At 36.8% G+C, this 22,111-nt stretch overlaps 3 protein-coding genes across 3 annotated transcripts; 1 reads left to right on the plus strand and 2 right to left on the minus strand.

Annotated features, from left to right (window-relative positions):
* Positions 1-3,064: 3,064 nt before the first annotated feature.
* LOC122656537 (xyloglucan endotransglucosylase/hydrolase protein 2-like) lies at positions 3,065-4,702 on the minus strand. Its single transcript, XM_043851097.1, has 4 exons — positions 4,561-4,702; positions 4,325-4,425; positions 3,572-3,765; positions 3,065-3,452 (listed from the first exon to the last, which is right to left on the minus strand). Exons 1-4 carry the CDS (start codon positions 4,700-4,702, stop codon positions 3,065-3,067), a joined length of 825 nt encoding a protein of 274 aa, XP_043707032.1.
* Positions 4,703-6,799: 2,097 nt separating this feature from the next.
* Positions 6,800-11,009, plus strand: LOC122655491. Its single transcript, XM_043849681.1, has 9 exons — positions 6,800-6,932; positions 7,460-7,593; positions 7,814-7,955; positions 8,052-8,306; positions 8,765-9,794; positions 9,949-10,184; positions 10,267-10,340; positions 10,571-10,679; positions 10,788-11,009. The coding sequence occupies exons 2-9, from the start codon at positions 7,547-7,549 to the stop codon at positions 10,818-10,820; spliced, it is 1,926 nt and encodes a 641-aa protein (XP_043705616.1). The 5' UTR covers positions 6,800-6,932; positions 7,460-7,546; the 3' UTR covers positions 10,821-11,009.
* Positions 11,010-17,070: 6,061 nt separating this feature from the next.
* LOC122655493 (GDSL esterase/lipase 7-like) lies at positions 17,071-20,143 on the minus strand. Its single transcript, XM_043849682.1, has 5 exons — positions 19,897-20,143; positions 18,450-18,580; positions 17,728-17,969; positions 17,379-17,632; positions 17,071-17,288 (listed from the first exon to the last, which is right to left on the minus strand). The coding sequence occupies exons 1-5, from the start codon at positions 20,141-20,143 to the stop codon at positions 17,071-17,073; spliced, it is 1,092 nt and encodes a 363-aa protein (XP_043705617.1).
* Between the last annotated feature and the right edge of the window lie 1,968 nt (positions 20,144-22,111).

Consider the following 22,111-nt stretch of genomic DNA (forward strand, 5'->3'; position numbering starts at 1 on the left):
ATTATTCAACAAGTTAAGGTCTTAAAAAACACCAAAAAAAAAAAAAAAATAAGGGAACTTGATTTAAACACATTTAAAACGGGAAAGTTATAAACGGGCAATACGCATTTAAAATAGTAAAAAAAAGGAACGTCATTTTAAATGCATTTTTACCAACTGTATGGTGAACCAATAGTTAAATGGTTTGGTTTTGTTTCGATTCAAATGTAATTATGTATAATCGAAACTGAATCAAATACTATTTGGTTTCAAATCTTCAAACCAAAATCGATTACTATTTGGTTTGAACTTGAGTTTTAGTTAGACTGATTATCCGATTTGAATTCATTTCGGTTTCGATTTGATCAATCTTGTTCCATAAGTTTTATAATAGCATCGATTTGGATGGAGATTACAAAATCATTGGAATGCCTTGAAAACATAACCCACATCTAACATGTTCAACCCCATATCAAGGTTCTAAAACTTGGGTTTCGTCTAGGTTTTGACCAGTCAGAAAACAAGTTTGTCTCGGTTTCAACCATATCTCGGTCAAAACTTGGGAATTTCTCCAGGCTAACTTGAACCTTGGTTTCAAGGCCCAGAAGTTGGTTTTTTGCCCTGATTCTTGTTGTGCTGCCTATTTTTGACATTTTAAATTCAATCCATGCATTAATTTCACATAGAGAACACTAAAAATATTACTTGTGGTTTTAATCCAAGTTTGATACTGTATATTGTTCTTGGACATGGTATCAAATAAAGTTTGATCGGAACATAACTCCTTCAATATAAATGAGATTTAAACAATCTTAGATTTGTTAGAAAACTTTGTTTTAATAGCTTTCCAATAAGTCCAAGATTGCTTAAATCTGATATATATTGAAGGAGTTATGTACCGGTCAAACTTAATTTGGTGTGCGCGAATGCTGTCAAAATCACTCTGAATGAAAATAATTTTTTGGACATCAAAACAAATGAATATTTTACCGCACTTTTGGTTTTTAGCAATGTTTTGCCATATTGACATTTATGGAATTTTTAGATTTGAGAAAAACCCTAACATTAGAAAGTTGAAAATTGCACTTACCGTCGAAAATTTAGTTTTTGTTCTTGAACTGGGGGGTTGACTTTTTTTTCTTTTGGAATTTTATTTTTTAACTATTTTTATTGGATTCAAATAGGGGGTATTTGCTTATTTATGAATAATATCTTAAGTAAATGAAACACTTACGTAAATGATATTAGACATAACTAAGTGTCTATCCTGGTTTCTGGTAGTTTCTAGCATAAATATCTGTCTGTCCAAGTTTCGAGTCAAGTTTCGAGTCAAGTTTCTCTTAGTTTCGATGGACATATGTGTCGAAACCATCGAAATATGGTCGAAACTGATCGAAACCATCGAAACCCAGTCGAATCCAGGGATTTTATAAAATCCCCCTTCAACTCGTCTCGGAAATCTAGGAAATCGAGTTAACTCGATGGTTTCGGTCAAATTTTTGTTCCATGCCCCATATAAAATATATCAGAAATCTAAATGCATGTATGGGGATTAAACAGATGATTTGTCATAATATTATTCTAAAACTATTAAACAAATTCATTCTGTAAAAGGCCATTAAGATCTTAGGCTCCGTTTGGTTGCAAATGGGATTAAAAGGAAGAGAAGTGAAATTTTCATTCTTAAAAAAATAATTTTTTATAGGAAAAATATCATCCCCCTCCCCTCTAAGTTTGCCTAATATCATTCCAGTACCCAAGTTTTGAAAAATATCTTCCCTCTCCCCTACTTTATAAAGTTACTATCAACCGTACCCTAATGACTAACTCTGTTAAAATAGCATATGAAAAGTCAATATTACCCTTTTTAAATTAGAGTTAATGGGTGGATCCACCAACCCGACCCTGGCACACATTAGCACCTTCTTAGCAGTGCACGTTAGCAAATTCCAATTACTTAACTCAAAGAAAACCTTTTTCTTTTAATTATATTGAGAGAATCAGACGGAGAATATTCCCCATCGTCTTCTCCAAATCGACAAACATTTTTCAAAACTTGGGTACTGGATTGATATTAGGCAAACTTAGAGGGCAGGGGGATGATATTTTCCCTTTTTTATAATCATTACCCCATATGACAACATCATTAATTCCAAATCGTTCCATATTTGATCATTAACTTCTACTTTACTTGGCAGCCAATTCCCTTTTGGTTTTTACCAAAAAAAAAAAAAATTCCCTTTTGATTTAAAATGTAAAATAAATATTTCATATAAAATGTATCATTATTAAATATGATTAGAAATTTAACTAGTTTATACAATCACATGGAATAATGATTACAAAAATTTCTTTTTAAGGTTTGAAAATTTTCCTTTCCTTTTCTTTTAATTCCCCTTGCAACTAAACAGAGCCTTAAGATCACAATTCAACTCATGATTGAGGAAGGAAGAGCCGAAAATATGGAAAAAGAGTAGGAGAGTGGCTACTCGATCTTGAAATCAAAGAGTTATAATTTGAATGTCTGCGGGTAAGGGTGTCAATTTAGGATCGGAGTCAGGAACTGTACTAGAACTGACCCATTAAAACTTGGATCGGATGGACCATCCCATCAATAAATGAGATGGTTTTGAGATATGATTTTGGAACCGCGATTATAAAGGGGACGGTATGGTTCTAGGATGGTTTTCTCACACGATGTTAGATTCGAAAGACTAATAAAGAACCAGTTGGAAAAAGAACCACCACGATGTACTGTTTAAAACACATAGTTTTACTGGTTGTCATTATAAAAGACCTTCTTTATATGAATGATTTGGAAATGTGAAATTAGGAATAGAGATTCTCTTTTTAAGTATTTATTGTGTAGATATTTTTATATTTTAATAATATTGATTCTTCGAATGCCTAAGAACATATATTTGATAAGGAGTAAGTTTTCCTTCACCGGACGTGAAAGAACCGTACAACCATCTTTGGCCATAAATCTCTGCCCCTTAGTTACAAATAGTCGAAATTAACATCCACTATTGCACGATACCATCTCCACGCCATTTGAAGGCCTCAATCAATAGATTCTCCTTTATTACTGAGGGCATTCAGGAGGAGGCTTTGGATACCTACCTCTGTCCGAGCAATAGTCATAAGTCATATAGTTGTTCTTTACAGCTTGATATGCCCTTTGTTGGTTAGGGTTTAGACTCCAATATTGCTCTCTATTCCACCAATACTTACTAGTTTCACATTGCTGATCATCAGTGTTGTTATAAGAAGGGCATCCATTAATGTCAAAACTTCGTAAGAAGACATTGAATGGAGCTTGACTCCAATCAACTTTTATTCTTCCTCCATCAGTTGCCCAGCTATCTCCATCCCATATGCTTACCAATACTTGCATTGGTTGTGATGGGTACCCAACTCCTATATTTACCTTGTTCTTGTAAACCCTTATGGGAGTGTTGTCGACAAAGAATCTACTCCATCAAAATTAAACCAAACATAATAAGCAGAGAATGCATACCAAACACAGCCTAATGAGCAAGAGAGAGAGAGAGAGAGAGAGAGAGAGAGAGAGAGAGAGAGAGAAACTCACACTACTTGATGTGGGTTCCAAAGGATTTTGTAAGTATGGAAAGCAGCCGAAGGGTCGAACCAAAGTTTGATTCTTTGCTCTCTATTTCCTACATTACTTGTAAAGACATTTGTTTGAATAAAGTGGGGCTGCCCTTTTAAGTTACCCAAGAACTCAAAGTCCAGCTCATCATGAGCATTGGAATGCGAAGCAAGCTGTCAATAATTAAAAATAAATAAATAAATAAATAAAAATAAAGGAAAAAGAACATTGTCGGAGAGTATGGTCTATGCCAACACTCTTACTACTTCCCAATTAATGAATAACTACTACTACACTACATTTAGGCTGCATTTGGTAGGCATTCTTAATTGGAATGCATTCTAGCTAGGTCGATTTCTCATTCTCGGATGATAAATAAAAATAGTTATTTTTATCGTCTAAGAATACGAAATTGGCCTAGTTAGAATGCATACCAAACACAGCTTAATGAATTTACATAAAATTTTTTTTTTCTCGAAACAATATATATTTATAGTTTATGATTAAGAGTGATATAGACATATAGTATGTAACAGTGCCCAGTCCAGTTCCCCAGTGCCTCTAATAGAGGTGGGGGGGGGTGCAATGACCACCCGGCCTACCCCTGCCCGAACACACTGTCTAGATGGGGTCCACACCCCTTTTATTCGAGGGACTGGGGAATTGGGTTGGGTAGGGAACTAGAGGAGATAATTTTCCTATGTAACATGGGCATGCAGGCTCCATACTTACGTAGAAAGCTGTAACAACTCCAGCTGAGTTTCCGGCAGGAAGCTTTAGTCTCATATGAAAGAAGCCAGAACTGTAAGTCAATTTGGATGCAATTCCTGAGCCTATATATGTTGCACCAAGAAGATTAATTGATAAATATCATGACTTGTAAATTTGAAGTAGAAGAGAAAAGCTAGGTAGGAGAGAAATTAAAGGAGTATGAAATTATAAGAAATATTTATTTAGTAATTAATTACCAGATGATTTGTCCATAGAAAGCCGGATTTCTCTTCCTTGGCGTTGAGAGAGAACATGGTCATTTGCCCATGAAATGTAATAGTTTTGATCAAAGTTGGGACCTTTTTGTCCATCACCACCCGTAAGAACACCTCCAACCATGACCAACACAAAGAGAGAGCACTTAATAAGCAGAGAAGATGATCCCATTGAGAAAAACCGTATTTAATTTGCTTAGTTTTTCGGATGATCGAGTTCCATCTTTTGCAATGGATGAGAAAGTCTCCATTTAAGGAGCCTAAAGCATGCAAGGATGGTGTGACCAATAACTGCTCTACAATTTCTTCTACGCATTTGTCATTGCTACGCTATTCGAGTCCCACACGCCAAAACAAGGGTGGCTCACCTGTGAAATTATCCAAACACCCTTGTTTTGGTTGGGCTGGATTCTACCTCTAGTTCCTGCCATGGCTGGAGGAGAGTCGAATTGCCTACTGCTAAGTGCCACTGCACCTCCATAAATCCCCAATTCTCTCCTGTACCCCTGCTACCTTGCAATCCCTACACGGTATTCAATCCTCTCCATTAAGAAAAGAAGGGTAGGTGTGAAAAGTGTTTTTCTTAACAAATGATATCAGAGCGAGGTTCTTGAATCGTAGAATTCTATTCTACCTAAATCATTGGGTCCCTCCTCTATACCACTTGCTCAAAGAACCATCCTATCCCATTTTTAATTATAATTTTCTCCTTCTCTTGATTCAAAGCCCTAAATGCTGCTTTCCACTTGGTACTCCATGAATCACGATAGAATATCCTGGGCAACATCTTCAGATAATATATGAATAACATGTAAATATAAACATCAAAACGAAAAAGATTTCATATTTCATAAACGAACTTTAAAGTTCAACTTCCTTCCAAAAAATAATAATAATTGATGAATAAGCTTCAGTAGAATGTATTTTTATATACATAAATTAAGATAAACATATTGTATATAGGGTTGGGGTCACACTGGGTCGGGCCGAGTTCAGCTCAATGCCTCAGGTCGTGCCTGGCCCGGCCATTCCTCGGGCTTCAAATATCAGCCCAAGCCCACCCAATGGGTTGTACTGTTCAGCCACGGTCATGTCCGAGCTCAAGGCGAGCTTGGGCAGGCCAAGCTTTTTTGACACCTCTGCAGGAAACTAATGGATCGAAATTGCAAACAATAATCACAAAAAGATTGTCTATGTTCATGGTGAGATTGTTACGAAAACAACGCCCATCATGGCGATTTGCAGAAGAAAAACGAAAATAGAAAGAGAGCACACAATGCACAACATAGAGATTTACGTGGTTCACCTCCAATATGGAAGCAACTTCCACGGCCGAGCAGTAAAACAGGTTTCACTATTTCTTTGCAATGTTACAAAACCTTCATAACCCTATCTCAAAGAGATAAGAACAATATATAGAAAATCCTAACCCTAGAAAGTACACAAATGCCCCTAGCCCAAAAACTGCCAAAAAACCTAGGCCAGACCAAAACATAACACATGGCTCAAAAGTACTCATTTCGAAGATCTCAACTGCACTTTCTGGGCCAAATCAGGCTTCACCAACAACAGAGATGACGTCTATTTCACTATCTTTATTGCCCGTACTCACACCTTTCTCAATTTGATTATAGAAAAAGAACTCTGATTACAAATTTATAATAAAACCCTATACAAAAAATTTACCAAAATACCCATATAACCTAGAAAGTATTTTTCGGAAAGAAAAAACACCACCCATGGTGATGCCGATGCCATTCTTATAATGCCTTTCTTCACCTTGTTTCCGAATTAGAAACAAGGTTAAGACCGAATAAGGAACCTATTAAAGAATCGAATAAAACCAAACTAAAATCAAATTAAACTGATTTAGTTTTGGTTTGAGAAAACAAATTTGGTTTCAGTTTCGGTTTACATACCCTTATCTTGAATCGAATCGAATCAAAAAAATCAAATGCAGTGATCGAAACCAAAAATCTAGCCTATCCTGATAAAATTCTGAAACCAGATTGAAGCCGATAGTAGCTCGATAACAAAAAACAAACCGATAAGAAACCGGACTGAAACCCATAGAAACCATAAACTTCCTTAAGAGTTTGGTATTGAGTTGGCCCGACCAGTAACAGATAGAAACCGATTAAACCCATTTAGAGAGCGGAAATTTAGAAATGGTGATTGGTGAGTGATTGTTTCTATTTTACGCGCCAATTCGTTGGCATATCCGTTGTATGAATTCCATTTTGAACTGAATATCAGTTGTATTTCCCTATTCCCTCGCTTAGCTTCCAATGCCGAATCTTAAAAAAAATAAAAATTTGTTCTTCCTTCAATTCTGGCATGGAGAGGCTGCACAGGTAATACTTTAATTCATTGTGGATTGTCTTCTTCTTTTCTTCTTTTCTGTTTTTTTTTTTTTTTGTGTTGGGGGCTATTTCATTGTCTGAAAACACCAATACGGAATTGGATTTTAGGCAACCTTCGATCCTACAATGGAGAGGTAAGTTCGCATTCTCTCCATCTATTTTCTTATATATCGTATCAGAGCCTGGAGGTTTTTGCTTCTATTCATTTCATTTTCCGGTCGTTTTACCAGGTGGAATCCCATCCATAGTAGCAATCAAACATTGCAGACCCATAGCCATTTAGTAGCTGCAGCCACGTTATAAGCTGCTGCCCTTTGGGCATTTGGCGCAGCGACGAGATTTAACACGACAGCAATCGCAGCATTTAGCTGCTGCCATTGTTGGAGTCAGTCGCAGGTGGTGGAGGAGAAATATCTTACCATTTGAGTTTTCATATCAATGACTAGGATAATTGATTCTATCTACTCTTTCTTTTTCTTAAATCAAGATAACTTATTTGCCTTATTCCTTTTCCCCAGGACTACATTTCTACACCATATGTTGTGGAGATTTTTTTGATGAATAGAAGACAGTAGATGACCTTGATTATTAACGAATAAAACGTAATGGAGACTCTGCCTGATCTCTATCCCCTAACAAGTCTGCAAATTGGGTAAGAATTGTATAATCTTGAATTTGATTACTGTTTTGTTTTTAAGTTGAAATCAGAACCAAGTTGTTTAGAACCTTCTTTCCACAAATATCCTATTTAAGCTAATATGTAAGATTTCTAAGGCTAAAACCTTCGATTCGCTGCCATCCTTCCTGAACTAACAATCTAAAATCTCTTTTAGCTAACAATCTTTAATGCATTTCATCACATCTTTTTGCAGGGATATACAATCTTATATTTCAAGGGCATTTTTATATTTTGCTCCCAGTAGTCACAAGTTTCTCATTTTGGTTGATAATCAACCATGGGTTATGAGCAAACACTCAAGATCAACACGCATATGGCATATAATCGTTACAAAGGTAATTCTTCTCCAAGAGATGAACCATTTTTTTTTTAAACCTATTGAATCACAATCTGAGTTGTCCTACTTATTTCACTGCCTTTTCTGTTTGCAGTACAGAATGTCTCCTTTTACAAATACAAGGACCCTTACCCATATTCCAAGTTTAACAAACAATGACTGCTGCATTATATCCCCCAGACATAAAAAAAAAATGCTCTACAAATTGTCCTCTGTCATAAATGTGGCGCGGTGGCCAGAGAAGTCACTAGTCCACTGGATGGATTCATACAAAAATCTGCATGGTTTTATTGTGTTTGAAGTATCATGGAAGGATGTCCGCGGTATCAATTATTTGAATGAGCTTCAGGTATCACACCATAATGCTTCTGTCTCTGTAAAATTCATTTAGAAGTCCAATGAATATCATAAATTGGTATTTCTGTATGTAATTAATATACATTTTTAGTTCACAGATTTTGAGGACATACACTTTGGGGATCACCCAAATTGAAAATCAACCATGTTGGTTAGTTGAATTTAGAACCATCTATTCCATCTCATGTTCTTGTGGACCCAAATCCTCTGAATTTATGAGGCATGATTGATTTTCCAGTTACACATGGGGTGTTACGATCCCATTTATCCCACCCACATCGAAGAAACTTAATGTGGGTTGATAAGTTCTTGGGTTCTCTCACCTTGTAAACCGGTTTATAGGGTTGAGTTCTTCCAAGTTCGTATCATGGGGTTATTGTTCATGATATTGAATGAGAGATTACATTAGAATAATCTTTGATTTAAGGGAATTTTTATATGTTTCTGCAGACGGACACATCCCTGGCTTTAGAAGTGAAATCAATGAGAAAGTGGGAATTCAACAGCATCAACCATGCCCTGAGTTGTATATCATTATGGTTCTCAGGCACACCATCAGAGATGAAATCACTCCATAGCAGTCTAAATGACTTGTTTGATGCAGACCCCCACTCCCATTCCCACTCCGGTTGCTGTCAAGAATTCTCTGTTTCTCCTAAAGCTAATGAACTACTCTTTAATTCTACATGCCCATTTGAGGTTCTTTCTGAAGATCTATTTTTTGATGTTGAAGAAGATAATTTCTCCGAAGCTGGTAGTAGTGATTCAAGTGAGGACAAAGGATGCTTGAATGATGGATTTAACAAAGATACAGGCATGAAGGTGGAATTTGATATTGCGTCCACAATATACTATGATAACTTACTTTTACTCCGGTTCAGTAACAAAGACATTCCATTCAAATTAAGGCAAATAATCACATCAGATCTCAGACTTCTTACTTTGCTTGAGTCAGGCCTCCCAGCATGGGTTATCTTCTTACAATCCTATCCATTATTCCGCCAATTCTACCGCCCATGGATGCGGCCTTTGGTCAGAACTCTCTATATCTTAATTTCACTAGTAACTGTGATCATTGGATTTTATGATCTCTACAAGAACATACCTATCTTGAAGGAAACTTTATCACATCTCTGTGGGCCCCTTTTTAAGTGGGTAGAAGCCTGGGATATGATATCTAGGATTAGGTATCTTGGGACAATGTTGTTTCTTCAAAACTTTGAGAAGGCTGTTAAGTGGTTTCTCATCATGGTGCGGACAATCAGATTACTAGTATCACTGCTCATGAAACCCTTGATGCACACATTTATAGAGATCAGTGAGTTCATGTCACCAATTTGGAGTATTTTTGTGGAGATAGGAGCGCATTTCTCTTCTGCAGTATGGAAAACACTGGAGCCTTTGTACATCATAATTGTTAATTCTGTCAAGGTTTTGATGTTCCCGTTTCTGCTTCTTTATTCATTTATATTGACTATAGGTATATTTAAAATCTTTGAAATTCTTTTCTTTTTTTTTTTTTTTAAATTATTTGAATTTTCCAATACTTAACTGTCAATTTTGGTTAATTATTTTCTTTTTAAGAAATTTAGAGTTCTTGTATTGGCTAATGTTTGATTGTTTATTTGATCCAGTTACATCAGTTTATCCAGTCATTAATTCCATCTGGGAACTGTCGCTTGCTCCAATTCGGATTACACTTACACTGGCCAATTATGTGGTTTTTTGGTCCTCCAATATTTATAACTTTCTCAAAGGGTTTATGGCTTCTGCTAGTAACATGACTCAGCTTACAAAATTTACTTGGTCAAAGCCTAATTCATCTGAGATCTCAGTTTGGCATGGTCTTTGGAAGGATCTCATCTCAAAGGTTTGGCATTGTCTTTGAATCATATCACTTGCCTTGTTATTCCTCTTGCATTGACAAACTGAATTTTTTTACAAAAATTTAGGTCTTTCGGGCCCTTCGAAGTGTTATCTACGGTCTTGTTGCTTTCTTCACAACCTGTAACCGCCATAGGCTAAGGTACAAACTCTAACCTCAACCTAATGAGAAATATTAATATGGGAGAGTGACGTCTGAGCTGATCCTGTAGTGGCGGGTGCCTCATGCAATGGGTACACCCTTTTTAGTGATGTCTGAGTTGGCATGGTAAGGAGCTAGCCAGTGGGGAGCGCGGTAGATGGGGAGAGAGAGTGCTTGTAAAGATTTTTTTGTTGCTTCTGTCTTATGTGGTGAACTTGTTGGAAATGCAGCATATACAACCACATGAGAGTATTTTTCTTGCAACTCTCTTGCCTTCTCCGATTAGGGCATCATGATTGTCATTGTCAACAAAAAATGCAAGATAAATACCAATTTGCGGTAAGTTTTAATTTCATTTCAGTCTTTTTTTTTTTTTTAGTCTAGTGACACTCATTTGGCTCACATTTCAGTTAATTATTTAGGAGTATTTCTTTCTTGAAATTGCAGGACAACTCCAAAGAATGCAACCGTTGCAAATAAGTAGATGCAGAAACCTTGAATTTTAGAGTAGATGGGAGATGTTAGAACACTTGAACAATGGCAGTGATGTGTTCCAGCAATGTAATTACTTGTTCTTGTATATTCTGTACAGAATTTTCTAAGGTTCTAGTCTCATAGATCAGAAATTTGACTTGTGAATGGCATGGAAGATTTGCTGGCTACTGATAATACATCTTCTCAAGAGGTTTTGAACCACATGTTGTTCATGGTTAGAATTAAGAAGAAACAACTGGACCATTTTTATTTAATTTCACCTTATGAACAACTGGAAAAGCTCAGCTAGTTTTGATCTCGTTTCCAGGTATGTAGCAGATAATATTCAGTTTGTGTGGTTGTATTTGGAAATTTGGTAATGTTTCAGGGAAGGCGAAATTTATGTGGATGAAGTTCCATCACACTATGATCCGGCGGGCTTTTCGTCATTTCATCTGGAAAACAGCTAAAAAAAAACTCAATTAGATCCTCTGAAATCACCCTGCCACCCAAAACCATAAATTTGAACTTAAAGCATCATGAAACCTGAAATCTGCAACCTTAGACCATGAAACTTTAAATCTAGATCCTTTAACCTTGAAACTGGAGCCTTTGAAAACATTAAAATCTTAAATCTTAAGCCATGATTCATGAACTATGATATGTGGAACCATGAAGAAGGATGGAATCTGACAACAAAAACCTCATGAAATACTGAAACCCTAGTGAACTTTGTTGTGAAATCTTGGCCCAAAATTTTTGGATAGGGTAGATCCCAAAGTCCCTTCCCAATTTCAACTTTCAGCCAATCTAATTTAGGCAAAAGACAAAATGATGTATATGAAAAATCCGGGCCTACCAAGAAAGAGCACAAGACTACCTAGATGATGCATGGGCATACATGAGAGGGTATATTGCACTTGGGTTTGAAATTTGACACATGACCAATCTAAACATTACCTATCTATCCAGAAGTTTGAATCACCACGGCATCGTCCCACAAGGCAAATCTATGTGGACCACCAAGAGAATCTTATCTAGAGTCTAGACACCATCAAGAGAACTTAAAATATACAAAATTTAAATTTCTTTTGGTGGGGTTTGGGGGTATATGTCCCGGGATAAGAGCGTACCTTGGAGGGAGTAAATAAATGAATGGTTTCTATTTTTTGGGAGTCATCACCTAGATAAGGGTCTAGGACCCATAAATATCTCCTTTCGGGGGAGACAATTGATTATAATGGATAAGGCAAAAGTTATTCCAAGTTACGACTGAGAAGATATTAGGCATCCAATCTGTCCGGCTAGAGGCTGATCTCTTTCTATTTGGACTATTCTTAATCTTAAGAACGGAGGGTGTTTTAGGGTGAAAATTTCAGTATCTACATGGTCCTGGATATGCAAGTAATTGTATAACTTTTGACCCAAAATTAATAATTTAAATTTGGGTCGCTTTTCTTTTGCTCCCATTGAGTGGTAGTTTCCACCCGTTGCCAACATTTTTCCAAGAGATCCCAAACCTCCAAGAAATTACCTTGAGCTCACTGCCATATGCAAGCACTGAAAATCCTGTAAAATGGGAGATGGGTAATAAAAATGACTTTTCTAACTTTGTGGACTGCAAGACCGACAATGCTCATGCATGAGATCTGTGAGAGGTTAGCATTTTTGTTTGGCCGAAATCACACTTTTTCAGGATACATGTGCATTTTGGGCTCATATGGTATGATGAGATGGCCAATGTAGTGATTTATGTGTTAGAAAATATTGTGAGAGATTCTAGGATGTGTGATGATGGCATGGTTTTAAGTATCGGTATCGTATCGCTTGTATTGGGTAATATGAATTGGTTTTGCTAGTCACCGATATCGATACCGTGTCAATACCGTATTGGTAGCACAGTACCAATAAGGGGTAAAATGATCCGAAAACTTATTTTTTAAGGAAATCAAGGGATAATTTTGTTCGATACAATCGATCCAGACCGATACCGTATCGATATCGTATTGATTTTCCGTGTTGCCGATAACCGTTCCAATACCATGCACTAAAACCATGGATGATGGTGTGGAGTTGCTGTGAGCATGATTGGTATGGTAGTTGATCAGGAGAAAAGCTTGAAGGCAGCCAGTTGAGTGTCAGATGTAGAGACTATAAGGTAATGTGGCAACAAAAGCAGATTTGGGGATTTTTTGAACTATCATGTAGTTGGAAGTTAGATGAGCTTAAAACTAAGATATGAAGATATATGATTTGGATTTCCAAGAAAATTTGAATTAGGTTCATCCAATTACAAAGTGTAGAGTTATGACATAATCTTTAGGCATGACGTGTTGTTGAAAGTAACAGACTGCACATCAGTCGAGTTCAAACTCAATTTTTGATATTCGTGTACTGGACCTGTGCTATTGATGTTTCCATTAACAATTTATCTAGGGCTGTAAACGGATCGGATTTGGCTCAGATAGTGCTATATCCACATTCGCATCCGATTAGCTATCGGACAGATTCGGATAGTGCTAAACAGATACGGATCGGATATTTTATCCATTTACATGTAAATATAATTTTTCGGATAGCTATAGCCTATCCGTATCCGCATCTGTTTAGCTTTCAGACGGATTCAGACAGTGTTAAACGGATAGGAAAACGGATTTCGGCTATTCATTTACACCCCTAAATTTATCTCTTTGAGTTCGGACAAGAAAGATATAGCCATTTTTGCAGAGCTGTGCATATCTGTATAGTTTCAATCATTCTCGCACTTCGGTGGACGGACGTCGTCTGTGAGTTGATGATGTGTGTCCATGAGTTGCTTCCATCATAGTCAATTGTTGATGCACTTTGAGATACATATATGAAGGACTTACATGGTGTTGGGACAGATTTCCATGCCTTTAGTGAATCACATCAGTGGTTTCATCACGCAATGATTTGGTTCATTTGTATTTGAATCAATTTTTGAGCACCTTCTAAGCACAATTGGAGGAAGGATATTTCTATGAAAATTGTCGTATTTTTAGTTTTTTTTCTTTTTTGGTTACAATTCAGCAAGAGATATATTACTATAGAATAAAGGAGAGAAAAAAATTACAAAAAATAAAGAGACAAAAATTCACAAATAGAAAACAAAGACAACTTCTCACCCCACCTTCGGCAAAGCAATCAATAGGGAAGGAAACTAACCAAGCAAAAAAAAGCTAGAAAAGCTTAACAAAATCTAAATCTTGGGAAGGAAACTTTTTTTTAGTCTTCTTTCAGATGCGAAAAGAATTAACCCAATCAAATTTATTCATAGGGAGTACATTACTTGCTAATCTTTAGCTAAAAAAAAATAATGTTAGGGATCTTGGACTAATTTATCAAAAATAAAAGGACTTTTCCTATTTTTGTTTTTGTATTTCTTCAGGGTTTTTTCTCTATTTCTTTCTTTCCTTTTTTTTTTTTAAATATAAGTCTTTCTGATCTTTAGAAAAAAAGTTGTAACGGATATTTTTTGAAAAAAAATGGATTTTGGTATACTAAATTATCCACCCAATTTTGATTTACTAAATAATTCAAAACAAGATGTTTGTTACTGCAATGCCCTATACAATGTCCGCTGTATGGAAGAAGGATTGGGCTCCTCTCCAGTGAGCATCCAGCCCAGGGAGTGCCCAATGAGCATCCAACGGCTGTGCTACCATGATCCGCACCCAAGCATACATCCCAGTGCGGATCATGCCAGCCTAGTGCTGGATGCTTGCTAGAGAGAGCCCAACACTGGAGAGGAGCCCGACGTATGAAAGACATGTACATTTTTGACAAAATTTTCCTCAACCATTGCAGAAAAGTATGCGAAAGAGTTGTCAATTGTGTGGGTTAGACCCGTGCTACGGTTCTCCTTTCCTTCCCCTTACTTTTGTAACGGTCGAATGTCACACCCATGTTCACATGATTAACAATACCTTCAAATATTTTTATGGAGATGGTTAGGGGGGGAAATGTTTACTGTTTAAGGCATTTCAGTAATATACATCTTTATTTTTGGTATTTAAGTTAAATAAAAATTGGAGGTAATTTGGTAAACTGAAACTCCAATTTTGGATGATGGGGGGCCGGGGGGGGGGGGGGGAAAGAGGAGACTGCTCAAACTAGAAGAATTTAATTTTCTGTTTTTAATACTCAAAAGGGTTCAAGTTTCCAATGTGGAGACCTCCATTGCCTTGCTTTGCCCATGAAGCACTTTTAATCGGTACAATGCCCAAGAAGATTTTTGGGGCTTAATCCATTTTATATTGAGCTGGGCCCATTCAAAATTTGAATATATGGTAGCCGTGCCTGGCTAGCCCTTACGATGCACCATGTTGTAGTGGTTTGTCTACTAACTTATGCCTAGGGGATCAAGATTCAAGACCAAACATTAAATGGGTCTCAGCTCCAACGTTGCTTGCCAGATATTATATAAATAAAGAAAATTTCTATTGAAGTATAACACTTCACTAATTATCTTATAGCAGTACATGAGTTAGTCCATGTGATAGAGGAAGCAATTAAAATTACAAAAGATGCAATTTTAATTTACACGTATTTCTTGAGGTAAGGCCTAATTGTAGATTCAGTTGTGAGTTTTGGGAATTTACGCGTATCTCCCCTTCTTTTCCAAATAATTCATAAGTAAGCCCACTTCGTTAACTTGGTAGTGAAAACATTGTTCAAGTAATGGACCAAAATGCCCTTCATGCATATAAAACACCAAGAACCTATTTTCTTCCATTACCAAGACCTCCGCCATTCTTGTTGCTGCGTCTACACCTCTGTCACTCATGCTGAGTTGAAACAATTCCGCCATTCTTGTCTTCTTGCCCCTGCGACTACACCTCCACCATTCTTGCCGACGATGGAAACCCTTGATTCTTCTATGGATTTTACCATGGGGCCCTCTTATTTTCTCCTGAGTTCGTCATCATGACAAATGGTTTCGATCCCAGCTTGCACTAATTAACAGTTAAAAGGCTAACCCCGTTATTTGGGCAAGATTTGATATTTTGGTACTTAGTGGGGTTACATTAAAATAACAGAATAACTCAAGGGGTGGCGCAAATAATTTCCCTATCGAAATAAGCTTGAAATCAAAATTTTATATACTTCCATTAATAACTTGATCAACTCGTCCTTTTGTTTGTTTTCTTCTAGTTAGTTTATGGTTTTAGTGCAGGGTATTGGATCGGGTATCAATCATCTTTAAAATCGGTGCGATACTGATATGGTATCGACATGGATCGGCTATATCAAACAAGTTTACCCCTATATTTCCTTAAAAATTGGTTTACCCATTGTCTGTACTGTTCTGTCAATACAGTATCAGTCAGGTATCGGTATCGAATCTATCGATCACCTTCAAAACGGTGCAATATCGGCCATATCAGGCGATCCGATATCGATACCTCAAACCATGAATTACTTGGGATCCAGTGAGTAGTCATGTGAGCTTTTGCATTATATTTGTTATTTTCCTTTAATGTATCTTCCATTCATAATCCCAAAAAAAAAAAAAAATTCTATTAGGTTTTGGGATGCAGATGTGGTGGGGTGGGGAGAAAATTCTGTTGTTACCTGGACTTGCAGCCAACGAAATGGAATAATACACATCCCCCTTTTCACAAATACCTTCTTAGGTTTTGGAATTTTCTAAAATACCCTTTTAGATTACATTTCTTTGGCTGTGAACCGGGTTGTAGGAATATTCCTACAACAGGAGTAGCAGCAAATCATCCATGGGGGCAGGGTTACCTTTCGGGGTTTGGACTAAAAAAAAAAAAGGGATCCCATTGAATATAGAAACGAGGGAGAATGTTTTCTATGCCGCAACGCAGGCTGCACCCAGGTACATGGACAGCCTATGCAGCGGGCAAGGTGGTCATTGCACCCACCCCCATGTGCCCTGGCGCAGCCTACGCTGTGGCACAGAGAACAGCGCTCCAAGAAACAATTATTAAAATAAAAAATAATATAAAACAGATAAGAAAGCGAAGAGAGATGATGAGAATCGGTTAAAAATATTTAGGAGAAGAAGAGGAAAGAGTTCACTTTTTAAGGGAATTAGAAACAAAATTTAAGCCAGGGGTATATCAGTAAATAAAAGCAAAGTACAGAGGAGCAATAGTAAAACTCACAAAAAAAAAACAAAAAAAAAAAATTATTCACACAATGATCGAGCAAGGGTGTTTTTGTTTTGGTTTTTTCGGTATAGATCGAGCAAGTTAAAGCCCAAAAATTAAGCTTCTACTAACTCTTGGATACTGACTGGAGAACACACCGATGAATCAGAAAAGACAGCTTCTGCAACTTTGGAGTTAACTTCTTCGGTCGGATGCAATCCATCGAAGTAGACAAATTGGTTTGCATTCTTGCATGATGGTTGAGACGAAGTGCAAGGTAAAGTTCCATTGCTAGGGCCAAGGCAACATGACTTTACTATGTCTTCAGTAAGCCCTGCAAAACCAATTAATAAGAGATTAATCAAATACTGTCTATCAACTGTTTGATGAAATGAATCAAAGGTCTGGCATGATGATATCTCACCCAATTTAGCAGCTTTCTCTGTTGCTAGCATCCATAATGCGTAAATCTTTGCTTGAGAAAAACTTGAGCCTTTAAGCTTGGAATTCAAGCTTTTGAGTAGAGAGGAAAGCTCTTTATTGTATGTAGTTACTGAATCGTTTATTTCCTGGTTGCATTCTCCTTTACTACTATTGCTGATCATAGCTGGTGTACATCCAATGGGACCAACCTCAAATACTACAAACTTCCTAGCCCCAAGTTCATAGAGTCTCTGCAGGACCAAAAAAAAAAAGGATTTAAATTGAAGAACTTCGATCTGTTCTAGTGTGGCATGTCATGGCCATTAATTAATGATATGGTTCTCACCTTGAAATGAATTGAGAGTGTCTTTGTAAGAAGTTTGGCAAAGTCTTTGGGATTCTTTTTTTGTTGATTAATAGATTGTCCTGAAATAAGATTGGGGATGAATTCATTGCTTCCAATATCAACCAGGAAAATAGACTTGGATAAGTATTGAGAAAGTTCCTTTGAGCTTTGGAACTTGTGTGGCAAGTTCCTTGTTACACTGTCTTCGAACATGTCGATCTGACTCTCTAAGTTCAAATTGGTTCCCTGCATAAGAAGAACAGCCAGAACTACTAAATCCAATAAACTACTCAAAACTGATCCTTTTTAAATGTATCTTGACCATGAAGTTGCAGAAACAACGATTTCTAAATTAATTTTTTCTATCATTCTTGTTTGAGTGTTCTTGTATTCTTTGTGCTTTGTTGAATGTATTTCTAGCTCATTCACCTAAAAAAATGATATACCCCAAAAGATTTAAAAGAAGGGGCGATGTTCTCTGTCTGGGAGCACACCGGTGGGACGTGGCAGTCATTTCGTTCATTCAGGGGGGCGGGGCGATCATTCTGCCCACCCCATGTGTCTGGACGCATCCTGTGCCCCAATGCAGAAAACATTTCCACTTTAAAGAATTACCCAATTTTTTTCCCCGCCTACTTAGATAGGGTATTTGAAATTAAGCTTCCAGGAATATTGATAAAAATAAAAAAAAAAAGACATTCTAAAGTTATGTTGATCAGTTCTTACAAACAAGGTGCCTGTATCAGGGAGAATGCCAGCTGACCCAGATGCATAATTTATGCCGGTTGTGGTTTCATTTCTCTTTATATGTGAAAGACTAAGATCTGGAGGGACAAGAGGTAGCCCGAGAGACTCAGCTGCGATTAGAATAACACACACCAAAAAAAAAAAAAAAATTAGTAAGATTTTCAAAACTCTTTTTTTTAAGAAATAAAATTTGTAATAGAAGGAAAAACAAGTTTGTGTATCCTCTTCATCTTGTCTCTGTGTTGGAGGGTACAATCCAAAACTTTAAGGTATTAAGTGGAGATAGCTCCTCTAGTATATGAAGTCACCAATAACCGAACTTAACCATTGTGAGATTATATCTTTATAGTTTCCAACATCTTAACACTCCTCATATGTAGCTTCGACATATCTACTGATTCTATACGTGGACAGATAACTTAAGGAAGACAACAAAATGGATTGGGCTCTGATATCATGTTGGAGGGTTCAATCAAAACCTTAAGGCATTAGATGGAGATAGCTCATTGAGTATATAAATGCACCAAAGACTGAACTTAATTGTTGTGGGTCTATACCTTTATAATTCCTGACGTCTCATCAATTAAGCTAAAAGAAATAGATGACCAACTCATAATATGTATGACGAATGGAAGGATGAGGCTTTCCCTTTAGGACCTAAAAAATTAAATCTAGAAATATCTAAAAGTAGGTAACCTGTAATTGGTTTATCAATTTATAAACAATATTTTTGGAAAAAAAATTCTCTTCACTTCAACTGTTGGATAAAGACGTTCTTTAGATTGTCCACTTACAAATTTAGTGGTTTATTTCAATGCTATCGCCTAAAATATATTGTATTCGATCTCTTACATTTTCAGTTACCCAAGTTCTTTCATGAAAACATTTGATCTAAAACTCAAAAGTTGTAAAATGATCATACCCCCTGTTTCCGTTTTTGCTGAGTTGAACCCTCCGGCTCTCGTCAGGATTGGAGGAGAGTCAAATTGAAATTTAGTGGTCTGTCTCGATCATATATCTCTCTCATAAAATTTGGGTAGATTCCGCCTACCCAAATTCTTTCATCAAAACATTTGGTCTAAAACTCAAAAGTAGTAAAACGATCATACCCCATGTTTCTCTTTTTGCTGGGCTGGACCCTCTAGCTCTCGTCAGGGTTGGAGGAGAGCCAAATTGAAATTTAGTGACCTGTCTCAATCATATATCTCTCTCATAAAATTTGGGTAGATTCCGCCTACCCAAATTCTTTCATCAAAACATTTGATCTAAAACTCAAAAGTAGTAAAATGATCATATCCCCTGTTTCTGTTGTTGCTGGGCTGGACCCTCCAGCTCTCATCAGGGTTGGAGGAGAGCCAAATTGAAATTTAGTGACATGTCTCAATCATATATCTCTCTCATAAAATTTGGGTAGATTCAGCCTTACCTATGAAATCTGCCACAGTTTTGCCATTGGTGAAGCGGCCGGTGGCTCCACCGGGGAAATCAACGCCATAAGGTGGATTGTTGGCTCTAACTATCGTTGAGAGATAATTACTGTTGCCACTATCAACCAGAGAGTCCCCAAAGACGTACAAAGCCGGAGCCAAAGGACCCTCAGACTTCACCGGCAATACACCGAGGAGAAGACAAAATAAAAGAGCGGCAATGCAACCATTACACTCTTTTCCCATCTTCTGCATGCAAACCTTAATTACCAAGAGACGGAGAGAAAGAAGCTCTATGGGAAGGATTCAACTAGCTTTTCCTTTTGCCTTAATTCCAGTTCCTAATTATAGGTTTTGAGTTGTTGTTGGGAGGGATTAATGAATCAGGCTGTCTGATTTCTTTATGGGAATCTCTAATTTTGGGTATTAGAATTAACAGATTTTGTGCAATAGCCAGTAATCCATTCCCAAAAAAGAGTGTTTTAGTTAACAAATTCTTGGCCAATTTTTTTTTTTAAATGAACCAGGTTTGACTGATCAAGGACTATGGTTTCAAAATTTACCTAGATTAATTGGAATGCTCGGGCACTTAGGCAGGGGTAAGGCGGTCTTTGCATGCTCCATTGTGTGTAGGGTGCACACAGAAGTAGGGGCAGGCGGAAGTAGAGGATCCGGACTTGATTAATTGATAGCGACAAGGATTCAGGAGGCCCAAAATGAAAATTAGGGGAAAAAGAGAGAGAGAGAGATTGCAAGGAGGCTGTTATGTGTGTCTTGAAATTTTGTAACCGTTTCGAAGATTGTCCCGTTGCTTAACATTTTTTTTTTATTTTTTATGGTGACCCGTAAGGGAAATTTTGTGAGGTCTGTGATGATAGCAAAGGAGCACATCATTGTTCTCGTATGGGAGTGCAGGCACAAAGTCCCCGTAGTACGGTACGACCCAACCCAATGGATTGACTTGAGTTGGAGGAATATTATTATCGTGTTTTATTGTGTTGTTGTGTAAGCAAGAGTGGGAGGTGAGATTTCTGGCTAGAGAGAGAGTTATTGCTACAAATTTTAGTATTCTTGTGAGATCTCTATACTCTATTTTTATTTCAATACATAGTGAATTATCTTCAGCTTCACTCATAGACGTAGCACACCAAATTAGTGTATGAACCACGTTAAATCACTTTGTCATCTTTGTTTGAAACTATTTTATTTCTTCATATATATTTCTTGGTGTTTCTTTTAACATATATAGGCAATCGAGAGTTAAGTTAGCCTGCTCCATTAATTGTCATTACTAATAGATGGCAAATGATTACATGAGGCATGCATGAAATTCATTAATTACTACAAATAAAAACTAATTAATTATTACAATTATCCATTACAGTCCGGTGTCTCGATCAATCTAATAAAGCCCTAATTATCTAAATGCATAATTTATTAGGGAAAGCAATTCCAATTTTGGTCATTGGATTTTTAAAAAATTATATAGATTAGTCATGTCAAATTTCAGCCTCAAATTTAATCAATTACTCTTTCATGTATCTCCATTAGCATGGAGATGGTCATGCACGTTTTTGTAACCCAATTTTTCAATGCTTTGTTTTGTCACATAACAAATTCTGTTTGGGCTGACACTCGTTAGGGGGCGTTGGTATATACATTTCCATAAAATTTCATCCCCATCCCACCTACCATGTCGTATGTAAATTTCTTTTTAGTTAAAATCAAGTTGTATGTGTATACCGCATAAAAGTTACATCAAAACTTGAATTTAAAAAGAAAAAAATCGATGTTCCTTTTTCAATTAATAGTATAAATCAACAACTAATTTCCATTAAAATAGAAAACAAATAGCTAATTATTGAAGTATCACAGTCCACGGTGGGCCCCACATGCTACGATACTATTCATTTTGGCTAAGGTTCGTCGCACAGTTTTATGGACATTACATGGTCAAGACACAACCGATGTTGGACTAGATTCTGTGATACAACATAACACTTCCACTACGGAATCATACCAACTGCATTCCCCCATACACTGGTTTTGATAAAAATAAAGTGTCACAGTCCACGACAAACCCCACATGCCACGAAACTGTCCACTCTCATTCTTCCCATTTTCCACTTCACTAGTAACTTGAAAGTTACACCGAAATCTAGTAGTGTCAAGTGAGCTCGACTCACTTAGAGAAGTACGTAGATGGTATTCTTC

This window comes from Telopea speciosissima, chromosome 3, assembly GCF_018873765.1.
Source record: "Telopea speciosissima isolate NSW1024214 ecotype Mountain lineage chromosome 3, Tspe_v1, whole genome shotgun sequence".
Lineage (NCBI taxonomy): Eukaryota > Viridiplantae > Streptophyta > Magnoliopsida > Proteales > Proteaceae > Telopea > Telopea speciosissima.